This window comes from Lactuca serriola, chromosome 4 (genome assembly GCF_051521515.1).
Source record: "Lactuca serriola cultivar US96UC23 chromosome 4, Lser_US96UC23_V15, whole genome shotgun sequence".
Lineage (NCBI taxonomy): Eukaryota > Viridiplantae > Streptophyta > Magnoliopsida > Asterales > Asteraceae > Lactuca > Lactuca serriola.
Genome location: NC_136411.1, coordinates 154,947,877 through 154,960,627, shown reverse-complemented (window position 1 = coordinate 154,960,627; position 12,751 = coordinate 154,947,877). Strand labels below are relative to the sequence as shown.

Sequence of the window (12,751 nt, the reverse complement as noted above, 5' to 3'; positions counted from 1 at the left end):
AAACCCATCATCCAAAAAATGTATGTTGCTTAAATCCCAACTTTTTAATATTAAAATGTCATCATTTTTGTTTAAATGTTTTTGAGTAGTCCGAAAATGGGAAAAAGAAGTCGAATATTTGCATGAATGCTCAACAAAGATTGTTGAATTTTTCTTGTAAATGGTTCCTAGCATAAATTTGAAAACTTCTTGTAACCATATTTTTTTACCTTGTAATGTTACTACTTTTGTGAGCACTAGCATGGATACTATGAGTTATTTTTTAGGTTTTTGTTGAAATCTGATATTGTACATCAAGATATAGGGTTTGTTTGACAAAAATAGTTGTTAGCTGGAAGCAGATAACTTGTAGTATATAGCTAGTAGCAACTAGCTTGTAGTTTGAAAGCTATATCTTTTATTTGCTATATAGATGTTTATCAAAACTAGCTGAAAGCTTTTGAAATATATAAAATTACATAAAATGATAATTGTTTAAAAATAAACAAATATATAAATACATTTTTAAAGGCAATTATAGAAATTGATTTCAAAAGCTTAATAACGATTTGTTAAACGCTAAATGAAGTAGTTCTCAGATTTGAAGCGTTTTGTTTAAATTAGAAGCTTTCAAACGCTTCCAAAAGCTCCCTGCCAAACACGCATATATATATATTATATATATATATATATATATATATATATATATATATATATATATATATATATATATATAATATGCAATGGATAATAATACTAGCAATACAATACCTTTGAGTACCTAATGCTTTATAGTGTACAAAAACAGAATTTTCCACTAATCACTCATAACCCAATACCAAGAAAACTTTAATTACATATATCATTTTGCACCACCAAGAAAAAATGCTGGATAATAGAAATAATCTGATACAAAACCACTGTCCAAGATTTGTTTATGTACCAAGATATGGCCCATGAACAGCTGTAGGAGGACCATATGAATATCTCCATTCCCCACAAGCTACACATCGATCTTTTGCTACCGAGTTTTGCAATGTACAGAATTTGCATGACCAAATCTTCATCTTCTTCTTCTCTTCTATTCTTGGAGTTCCACAAGCTTCACATGTCAAAAGCAATGGCTGAAACAGTAAACACCATTCTTAGATTCTTCATCGTTATATTGCAATCATAAATAAGAAATCTGTTAAAATATACCTGGTTTAATAGTGTACAGGTACCACATTGCCATGATGATGCTTTTGGTTCTCCTTCACTTGAACTTATGTTTTGTGAGACAGATGCTTCAGAAGTTCCAGAAGGTTCTTGAAAAGATTTAGAAGCACACCATAAATCATCATGTAGTCTTCTTTCTGCAGCCATGGCAGCAGCTTGAATTGGGCTGAGGGCAGTCTTCATGCTGCTATCTCCACCAAGGCGATGTGGGCCAGAAGGCAGCAGTGTCCCCATCTGAGCTCTATTTTGTGCAGCAGATAAGGCTTTCTGGCGGAGTGATGATGGAGTTTGTTGTTGACGAAAATACCCTCCTAATCTTCTCCCGGGAAGATCAAATCCTCGCCCTGTTCCCGTTATGCCCTTGGCCATCAATTCTTCACATTCCTGTATGTTGTGTGAAAGATTGAAAGGTTTGGATATGAACAGCATAAAAGTGACAAGCTTTTTACCTTTCTGATTTCATCTAGTAGATTGTAGAAATCGGCATTATGCGGGCCATATTGATTGTGGCAGAGCTCATGAAGCATGGTGTCAAGAATTTGCTCATAAGGGAAGAAGTCCCACTCATTGTTTTGTCTACGAAGTCTCAGCTTTACCTCTGCACCTCCATTTATGTTTAGACCAAGAAGAGCAGGATTGGGAGGGCTGCATGTTGAAATTTTATTATGAAAACAGAAAACATAAATGAAGATGAAGAAGAGACATCATAAGAGACTGTAAGTACCAAAATTCGGAGAGGATATTGACTTTCCATTTATGTTTTCGCATGATGGGTTGAACTTGCTTTGCTATTTTTTCAAGAATTTCTTTTGCTTCATCTTCTCGAACCTTCTTCAGAGGTTTGACTTCCCAGACTTTGTTAAGATCATTGAGATCCATGGTGGATTTGAAAGAGACTGACACAAACTTTGCAAGATGCAAAACTCCTTCACCTGTTTGTAAAATGATGTCATTCTAATACAGACAAGATGTTTCCGTATAATTTTGAAACCGAAGTATCTATAATCATGTATTCAGATACCTATAGGAATAGCATTTTCCAAAAGTTTTGTGTAAAATCCAGTTAAAATTGAGCAATATCCTGACTAGAAGTAAAACCCAAATCACGAAAATCTACAGACTCCCAATTATTCAAGTTCAGATAGAGAATGGCATGGTGTTGGAACATACCTATAAAAGAGTAGAAGAATTCGAACCGGATGATGAAGCACTGTTAACGGAGCTTCGCCGGTGATCAAATTCGTCGAGAATCTGCATGTATTGGAATGGAATTTGGTGAAGAAACGTTAATATGATAAATAGAGCCCTAATTATCTTTTCCCACAAGAAACTCTCGTCAGCGATGATGTGATTTTCTAGACAATACTCGCATCCTTGACTTGAACGGTTGGACCAATATACGTAGAAATATTATTGACCAATATGGAAATTAATTTATTTATAATAGCCTGCCAATGTAAAAATTGGGTCATGGTATTTAATTGTTCAAAAAATGTTATATGGTAACTATTTGCAGTATTCATGGTTACTATTTTTGGAATTTAACCCATCAATGTCCTTAAACATTTAAACATGTTTATTTTATTACTATTAGTTTTAAATTATAAAATAATAATGATTACACCTTCAACTTGTTAAATTGTACATATTTAGTTCTTATGACCAGCACTAGTTAGCCGGTAAAAATGACTTAATAGGGTAATATATTTCTTATGTGGTACACATTTTGTCCTTAATATTTTTGTACATAATGAAGGGTTCACCATTTATTTATACGGATTTTATAGTAAAGTAGCCGCTAAGTTTCGTCCGTACCTTCCGCGTACGAGCTCCATTTTCCACATTCTTTATATCCACACGTTGGTATTTACAAGGACTACAACTTTCATTTAGACCTCATTAATTCTCCCTCGATCTCAGATTTACAAAAACTGTATCGTATTTATCGTGCTCGAAGAGTAGCGACTAAGCTTCGTCCATATCTTTCGCATACAAGCTCCGTTTCCAACGTTATTTATATCAATGCGTTGGTATTTACGAGTACTACAACTTTCATTTAGACCTCGTTGGCTAATTCTCAATCTATCTCGAATTTACAAAACTGTATCGAATTTGCCGAGCTCGAAAAGTAGAGACTAAGCTTCGTCCACAACTTTCGCATACGAGCTCCATTTTTTACTTTCTTTTTATCGTTTAACTCCTATTAACGATATCTTCATTTCTCGTTTAGACTATTTTGGCTGAAAATCGACCGATCTAGAATTCAAATTTTTCGGGCTTTGCATTGCTATGCTAAATCTTAGAAAAATCATAACTTCCTCATACGAAGTCGGATTTAGGCGTTCTTTTTATGGACACTCTTGGTTTAACATTTTCTATGACTTTTATTTAGATCGTTAAGGCTAAAAGTCGCTCTATCGTAAATTCACTATTTACACTTCCAGGTGTCGTGCCGGTTCTGCCGCGAAACTTCGACGGGTCATAACTTCTTCGTTATAAATCGGATTTCGGCGTTCTTTATATGTACGGAAACCTTGTAACATATACTAAAACTTGGTTAAGATTATTTATTCTAAATAATCTTTTGCCGAAAAGTCGTTTTCGACCCCTATTATCTCTAAATTGACTAACCCGGATCTGCAGACGTTACAACTAACACATTGGCTTTGTCGGGATGATAAAGAATTTCACATTCGTAATCATTAAGTAGTTCTACCCATCGTCTTTGCCTCATGTTCAGTTCTTTTTTATCGAAGATGTGCTGGAGATCTTTTGATCCGTAAAGACTATGCATTTCGTATCATAAAGGTAATGTCTCCAGATCTTCAGAGCAAAAACCACTGCTTCCAGTTCGAGGTCATGTGTAGTATACTTGACCTCATGGTTCTTAAGCTGTCTCGAGGCATAAGATATGTCATTTCCTCGTTGCATAAGAACGCAACCTAGCTCTTTCTTGGATGCATTGCAATAAACTACAAAATCTTCTGTCCCTTCTGGGAGGGACAAATCGGTGCGTTGCATAGGGCTCACTTTAGTGTCTGGAAAGCAGTTTCTTGTTTCTCCTCCCAACTGAAGGTTACACCCTTCTGAGTCAGGGTGGTGAGTGGTTTTGCAATCTTGTAGAAGTTTTGAATGAACCTTCTATAGTAGCCAGCGAGACCTAGAAATTGACGAATCTCTATTGGGGTTCTAGGGGTCGCCCAATTTTCGATAACTTTGATTTTGGAGGGATCAACATGTATCCCTTCTTCGCTGACCACATGACCTAGAAAGTCCACCTTTCGAATACAGAATTCACACTTCGAGAACTTCGCATATAATTTCTCTGCCCTTAATGTTTCCAAGTCTTGTCGTAAGTGTTGGTTGTGTTCTTCCTTACTCCTAGAGTAGAATAGTATATCGTCGATGAAAACTATTACAAACTTGTCTAAGTAAGGTCGACACACACAGTTCATCAGGTCTATGAACACTGCAGGTGCGTTTGTTAAACCAGAGGGCATCACTACGATTTCATAGTGACCATAGTGAGTTCGGAATGCGGTCTTAGGAATATCTTCCTCATGGAGTCGTAGCTGATGGTATCCTGATCTATGATCGATCTTGGAGAAGAAACTTGCTCCTTGAAGTTAGTCGAAGAGGTCATCGATCCGAGGTAAAGGATATCGATTCTAGATAGTAAGTTTGTTTAATTCCTGGTAGTTTATGCACATACGGAACGATCCATCATTCTTCTTCACGAACAAGACCGGTGCTCCCGAAGGCGAGAAATTGGGTTTGATGAATCCAGTCACACCCCCGAACCGGTGAAACGGTGGAAACGTTCAGGGGTTGGGTGACTTCATTCTTGTAGTATCATCACAGTGTATATAATTGAAACAAAACATCATCATCATCATCACACATACAATATTATATTGTCATTGTTCACATCAAGTATTGTATTTCAAATTACATGCCAAAATATCCAAAGTATGGTGATAACAAAACACAAAAAAATTCCAGGTATTCTTGCTGACCAACCTACTCAACAATTTTCTGAGAATACAAGTTAATTTGAAAATGTCAACACATATAATGTTGGTGAGTTCATAAGCATATTTAAGTAAAATGTTTGGTATTACTTTGTAAACACCAGAAAATCTGATATTTTATGAAAAACGGTTTGAATTGTTTGTGTCTGATCTCGTATTAATGCATGTGTGTTAATGTTTGAAAATGTTTAAAATGAATGATCCTAGACAATCTGATATTGTCTTCTTATAAAACGTTGTGGTCTTAACACCCTAAGACTGAGTACCAGTGCATGTATGTTACCGTGTTACCAAATTGTAAATGTATTCCGTAAATTTTATAATGGAGTTAATTCCTCTATGTGAGTCGTTATAACCATACTTGATAATGACTGATCCGCCTGTCATGATGTTTTTCAGACGCCGACTTGTTTAAGGTAAGGTTTGTCACCCTAGACTGGCCTAGTCTAACTGTAAACGGAATTTACGCGAATATTGAATTGCACAAGGTGTATTGTTTCCGTGTATGTTTTAAGTTTACAAATCCAAACGAGTATGTACGTGAATGTATGAGGCCTAACAAGCATGCAAAAGGACAACTAAGGTCCATTTAGCATGTAATGTATATTCCAGGCCCAATAAGCATGCAAAAGGACAACTAAGGCCCACTAAGCATGTAATGCATATTCCATGCCCAACAAGCATGCAAAAGGACAACTAAGGCCCACTAAGCATGTAATGTGTATTCCAGGCCCAATAAGCATGCAAAATGACAACTAAGGCCCACTAAGCATGTAAGGTATATTCCATACCCAATAAGAGTGAGTTTAACATATTTGATTCGTTTATTATTATAATGTTCGTTCTTGTTTAATCGCTGTCTAAAATGACATAAAAGGCCCACTTTTTGTAATCCTAACATTTTTGGTCCATTTAGACTAAAAATTTACAATTTAGGAATGTTTTTGGTAAAATTGACTTTTTAGGTCCCTTAAAGCCAGATTTTTACATTTAAGGCTAGTTTCAAATAAAATAACATTTTTAACCAACTTTTGTTAAAAATGTCCTTTTTTGCCCAAGTGTATAAAGTTTTACATTTTCGCCCCAAAATCATAGGATTTATCCTTTTTGGCCTAGGTTTGATAAAATTATCATTTTTCAGCTCTTAAAACCGAAAAATAACATTTTTGGCTCAACTTTGTTTAAAATGATACTCAAGCCCCAAAAGTCCAAAATTTTACAATTTTAGCCCAAAAACCGTGAAAGTCCCATATGAGGCCCATTTGTGAAAATTTACACTTTTAGCCCTTTTAAAATCACATATACCATATAGATTCATATTTTTCAAAAATAAATCCTTTTTGGCCCCCTTAAAACAATGAGTTATATATAATAACCTCACTTTTGATTATTTTGTCATTTTTGGCCCTCTTATGCGATTTTTCTTAGTTTAAACAACCGTGAAATGTTTTAAACCTTTTCTTTGTACAATAAGTTGTATAAAGTGTTATGTTCTACAAATATCATCATATTTTAGCATATTGTAGAGTTTATGAAGTCTATAACACATAATCACAGCATATAACATGAAAAACACAAATAATCATGCATATAAACATAAATCTACACAAAACAACTTATATTTTCCCCCAAAACAGAGTAACAACCGAAAATAAGGGGTATGAACTCACATTGGGGTGTTGGATTCGGTTTTTGAAGAAGATTGGAGAAGTTTTCGGCCTAGCTATCTCCCTTGGAAAGATCTTCAAAGAATAAGATGATTCTAGGAGCAAAAACACGAGATTTGTGATATTTTGAGGAATATATTAACACGAAATGGATTTATCCAACTTAAGAGTGAAGTATCTTACATAGTATGTGAATTTGAAGAACCTTCTTGTGCACACACACCCACTCACGGTTTATGGAATAAAATGGGGGAGTTTTTAGGGTTTGGAAGTAAAATGAAGTTTGAATGAATTTGCTGAGGAAGAATGGCCTTAGGCCGAGAATAAGAAGAGAGAACGAGGGAAGAAAGATTAGAGAGGTGAGAAGTGACATGTATGGATATATGAGATTTCCTAAATATTTGTTATGTAATGTGCATAGAAATCCATTAAACAAACATGAGGTGTCACTTAGTTTATGTTAAATAAATATTTTTATTCATATATATATATATATATATATATATATATATATATATATATATATATATATATATATATATATATATATGGCCGAGAACGAAAGGGGAGAAGGGTAAAAAGAAATGTTTGGGCTAGTTTTGATAATATTCGAAATTATAAGGCCTAATATGAAGGTTTTCGGCCCATTGGGCCTATATGAGGGTTTACGGCCCAAAAAGGGTGAACATAATGGGTTTATGGCCCATTTAAGTTCAAGATGGTTATTCCCAGCTCATTAAGGCCCATGGAATTATGGTGGGACATTTTAGGCCCAATATAGCTCAAAAATGCTATAGCTACTAGAGCCCAAATAGGGTTCCTTGACCCAAAATAACCAAATTGAGAGTTTACTGGCCCATTAGGCCTAATAAGAGGATCCTGGTCCATTTTGAGCTTGAACCGAAACATTAGGGTTACAAACCCACAGTTGAGTATATGAGATGTACTGAATTAGCTTTTGAACTTCACGAGTGAGTTTTGATTCAAATGATTAATTTTGAATGATTATAGTACATCACTATTGGATTAGGTGTCTAAGCCCATAACTATAATTGGTATGTACTTGAATTGATAGCAACACAGTCCTTTTGGGTTGCCCTCAAACCTAGCAACCGGACAAGGAAATTATGAAAGGAGAGATATTAATTTATTATAAGATTAATAAATTAATATAAATGAATTTATTAATATGTTAAAAGATTAATATATTAATAAGAAATCATTTTATTTAATTAGTTGTTAGCCAGAAATTAATTAGAATTAATTTCGGGGTTAAAAGAATTAATTATAAGGTGCAGGGACTATTTTGCAATTATATAATAGTTGAGTGGAAGGCTCTAGAACCCCCTTGGATAAGGGTGGACGAAATATTTAGGGGAAACCCTAATAATTTCGTCCATAGGGGCTTGGATAAGGCCCTTGGGTTTGCTTAGGCCCTAAGCAAAGGATAACTAGGGTTTCCCCTAAACCCTAGATCCCTTAGCTATATAAGGAGCCTCCTGGTTCATGTTTTGGTCACTCTTTTCTTTTGAAAAAACCCTAAGGGCCGAAATTTTTCATACTCCCTCTTCCCTCTCTCCTCTACTTTCCTTCTTGCTAGTTTGGGTGTGATTCCATTAGAGGCATTACACTTGTGGTGCTAAGCTTCCAAGAAGATCAAGATCAAGATCAAGGGAATCATCAAATGTTTACTATAACAATTGAAAGGTATGTAATTACTAAACCCTAGTTTGTAAATTTCAATTATAGCCTCTCTCCTCTAGGGTTCTTGTTTTGCAATTCAAAGTTGTATGTTCAATAGATAAAACATAGATCCAAAGTAGGTTGCATGTGAACTTAGGAATTGTTTTCTAGTTTATTTGTTTTACCTAAAACCCATCAGTGGTATCAGAGCCTTTGTTTGTTTTAAATTGAATTTTTATAATTGTTGAATTGCAAATTAGGGTTTATAGCTATTAAACCCTAAAGGCCATTTTTTCGATTTTTAGGGTTGTGGATCAAAGGGTTTTTGAAAACCCTAGCCTCCAAAGAACCCTAATCGAAATTAGGGTTAGGGTTTTGAAAACCCTAGCCTCCTTCCTTGGAAATTTCGAAATATGCTATAAAGATTGGGGTTTCTTTGTTTTTGGATAATAGTTGCCTTATTGGATAATTGAGAAAAATAAGGAACTTATCCTATCCCCATATTTTCGAAATCTAGAAGGGATATGGATTAGGATTAAATTAATTGTTTGATTTAATTAGATAATCCTTACAAGATTTAATAAATTAATTAAAAGTTAATTAATAGATAAATATTAAATCTAATTAATTGGTTTATTTAAATTTAAAAATTTAATAGTTTAAATTTCGAAAAAAAAATTTATATAAACCCTTGGAGTTTTAAAATGTTTTAAAACACACCTTATATGAATACTATAATTAAAAGTTAAATATTATATATGTATAAGAATATGGTCAGTCAAATCGCTAGTATGTCTCATTCACGAAGCTAGTCTATAAGGGGGGTATAAGGAAACTGCCTATAAAATGGTAGTTGAATGGGTGTCCACTCTCACTCACCGCTTCCTTGATTAGTGGAGGGTCGTTAGCAGAATGGATTTGATAGGACAACTACTTCCCATTAAAAGTATAATGCTATTAAAGAAAGTACTAGAACACTATTTTTTTTTTCAAAATCCCAACTCTAGTTACTTTAGGAAAAATGTGAAAAGTATGCTAATCCATGAAATTGCACATTATGCTTTATTGGTCGTTAGTGGAGCGTGTGTGGTTAACCGGCACACTAAAAGGCACTAATAAAGAGTAGTAATGGGTATCTTATAATTATCATTTTGATGGAGCGTGTGTGGTTTACCGGCACATCAATAGTTAATGATAAAGATAATAAGGTTACCAAGCACATTTGCATGGTTATTCACATCTAATTTGTGATCCTCGGTATCCCAGTCACAAATAGTGGAGCATAATCCGAGATTAAAACATGCCATTAAATAGTTTTAATGTAATCTCAAAAGAATTAGGAATTTCACTTCGTTTATTTTTCCTAATGGTGGAATTGGTGAATCGTCATTCACCTACCTTTATGAGATTTGAACTTGGATCTCGGCATCCCATTTCTAAGTTGTAAATCGTCATAGTTGGGTCCTAACCTTGATATGATATCTTTGGGTTATTATATTGAGGTGTCTTGTAATCTAACTAAAACTATCTTTCTTTTCAGATGTCTACTCCTGGAAACACTTCTGCTTCATCATCCTCCAGCCACAACTTCTCTCTACTAAACATCTGCTCCAAAGTCGTTATGGATGGCTCCAACTATAACGATTGGATGCGTAACATCAAGATGGCGCTTAGATTCTAGGACAAAGAGTATGTCCTTGAAAAGGAGCTCAAAGAACTTGATGAGTCAAAAGCCACTCCCAAAGAGTATGCTGCCTACAAGAAACACTATGATGATGCTACCAAAGTGGCATGCATCATGGTTGCAACCATGTCCCCAGAATTGCAGAGGTATTATGAGGACTACTGGCCTTTTGAGATGAACAAGGACCTTATGGAAAAGTACCATAAGCGATCTCGTCAAGAAAAGTTTGAGGTAGTCAAGTCACTCATGGCTTGCAAGATGAAAGAGGGGGAATCGGTTGTATCTCATGTGCAAAGAATGCAACGCTACATAGAGCGTTTGGTCAAGCTCAACATTCACTTCGATGAGGAATTGGCCATTGACATGGTCTTGAACTCGTTGCCTGATTGTTATGGTCAGTTTATCTTAACTTACCATTTGAACAACACTGAGCAGACTTTGGCCCAATTGCACAACTTGTTGCAGACAACTGAGGTAGGGATGAAGGGTAAAAGTATACCCTCCACACCTGCAAGTGCCCCTGTCTTGGCCATTGGACAGGGAAAGGGGAAGAAGAGGAAAGGTCCTCCCAAGCAAAACTGGAAGAGCAAGGCTCAAGCTGTGTCATCTAGTAATGGCCCGAAGGCTAAGCCCAATGGTTCCACTCCCCATGTTTCTGATCCAAAAGAGGCCATTTGCTTTTACTGCAATCAAAAGGGGAATTGGAAGAGATCTTGCCCACAATATCTGCAAGATATCAAGGATGGCAAAGTGAAGCCATCCTCGGCAGGTATTTACACTATTTCTGCTAATAACTCATTATCTTCTCATTCATGGGTCCTTGATACTGGATGTGGTTTTCATATCTGTTTTGATTTGCAGGGGCTAAAGGAAAGTGAGGAGATAGAGCATAGGAGGATAAACTTGATCATGGGGAATAGAAAGTCTTCACCAGTGACCAAGATCGGAGTTTATCAACTATTGCTTAGTAATGATGTTAGATTAGACTTAATAAATTGTTGCTATTCGTCTGAGATGACGAGAAACATTATTTCATTTCATGCATTGTTCAGACAAGGTTTTAAATATTCTTTTAATGATTTGAATGGTTCAATTTCTGTTTATAAGAATGGTGTTTTTGTGTTTGAAGCTTTACCTTGTGATGGTGTGTATGAAACAGTGACTTGTGTTGATAGCTTAGGAAATAGTGTACTTAATATTGACTTGTCTAATAGTGTAGACAAGGCATGCTTGTGGCATTGTCGTCTTGGACACATTAACAAGAAACGCATAGCCCAACTCCAAAAGGATGGAGTGTTGGAATCATTTGACCTAAAATCAGATGATATGTGTGAATCTTGTCTTTTGGGAAAGATGACAAAATCACCATTCATAGGGTCTTGTGAAAGAGGTGAAGGTCTGTTGGATCTCATACACACAGATGTGGGTGGGCCCTTCAGATCAACCACAAGGGATGCTAATCGATTCTATGTGACTTTCACTGACGATTATAGCAGATATGGTTACATCTACTTGATCAAACATAAGTCAGAAACCTTTGAAAAGTTCAAAGAGTTTAAGCATGAAGTCGAAAATCAATTGGGTAGAAAGATCAAGATACTTAGATCCGATAGAGGCGGGGAGTATCTTAGTACCGAGTTCAACGACTATCTGAAAGAATGTGGGATAGTCTCACAATTGACTCCTCCTAGGACACCACAGTTAAATGGTGTAGCTGAGAGGCGCAATCGAACCTTGTTAGACATGGTTCGTTCTATGATGAGGCGTGCCTCGCTTCCTATTCACTTCTGGGGGTATGCCTTAGAGACAGCTGCCCACATCCTCAATCTTGTCCCTACAAAGAAGGTTGCCAAAACACCTCACGAAATATGGACAGGGAAAGCTCCCTCGTTAGCACATATTAAAGTCTGGGGTTGTGAAGCTTTTGTAAGACGAGAGACTCACGACAAGCTAGCAGCTAGAAGTGAGAAATGTGTTTTCATTGGTTAGCCAAAGCAACCTTTTGGATATTTGTTCTACAGACCTAGTGAAAACGTGGTGTTTGTAGCTCGAAGAGGAGTCTTTCTGGAAAGAGAGCTCATATTCAAAGAGGACAGTGGGAGTACCATTGACCTTGAAGAGATTCAAGAGTCAACCAATGAAGGAACCTCCTGGTTCATGTTTTGGTCACTCTTTTCTTTTGAAGAAACCCTAAGGGCCGAAATTTTGCATACTCCCTCTTCCCTCTCTCCTCTACTTTCCTTCTTGCTAGTTTGGGTGTGATTCCATTAGAGGCATTACACTTGTGGTGCTAAGCTTCCAAGAAGATCAAGATCAAGATCAAGGGAATCATCAATTGTTTACTATAACAATTGAAAGGTATGTAATTACTAAACCCTAGTTTGTAAATTTCGATTATAGCCTCTCTCCTCTAGGGTTCTTGTTTTGCAATTCAAAGTTGTATGTTCAATAGATAAAACATAGATCCAAAGTAGGTTGCATGTGAACTT

The 12,751-nt window shown here is 35.9% G+C and overlaps 1 protein-coding gene across 2 annotated transcripts; it reads right to left on the bottom strand.

The window, feature by feature from the left end:
* Positions 1-709: 709 nt before the first annotated feature.
* Positions 710-2,568, bottom strand: LOC145102801 (DNA-dependent metalloprotease WSS1-like). Of its 2 annotated transcripts, XM_079040275.1 has the most exons (6): positions 2,368-2,568; positions 2,219-2,282; positions 1,922-2,129; positions 1,647-1,842; positions 1,180-1,581; positions 710-1,103 (listed from the first exon to the last, which is right to left on the bottom strand). In XM_079040275.1, exons 3-6 carry the CDS (start codon positions 2,074-2,076, stop codon positions 915-917), a joined length of 942 nt encoding a protein of 313 aa, XP_078896401.1. In that variant the 5' UTR covers positions 2,077-2,129; positions 2,219-2,282; positions 2,368-2,568; the 3' UTR covers positions 710-914. The 2 variants fall into 2 exon arrangements, with proteins under 2 accessions (XP_078896401.1, XP_078896400.1); XM_079040274.1 differs by lacking the exon at positions 2,219-2,282 and having other exon boundaries at positions 2,368-2,567.
* Positions 2,569-12,751: the final 10,183 nt, after the last annotated feature.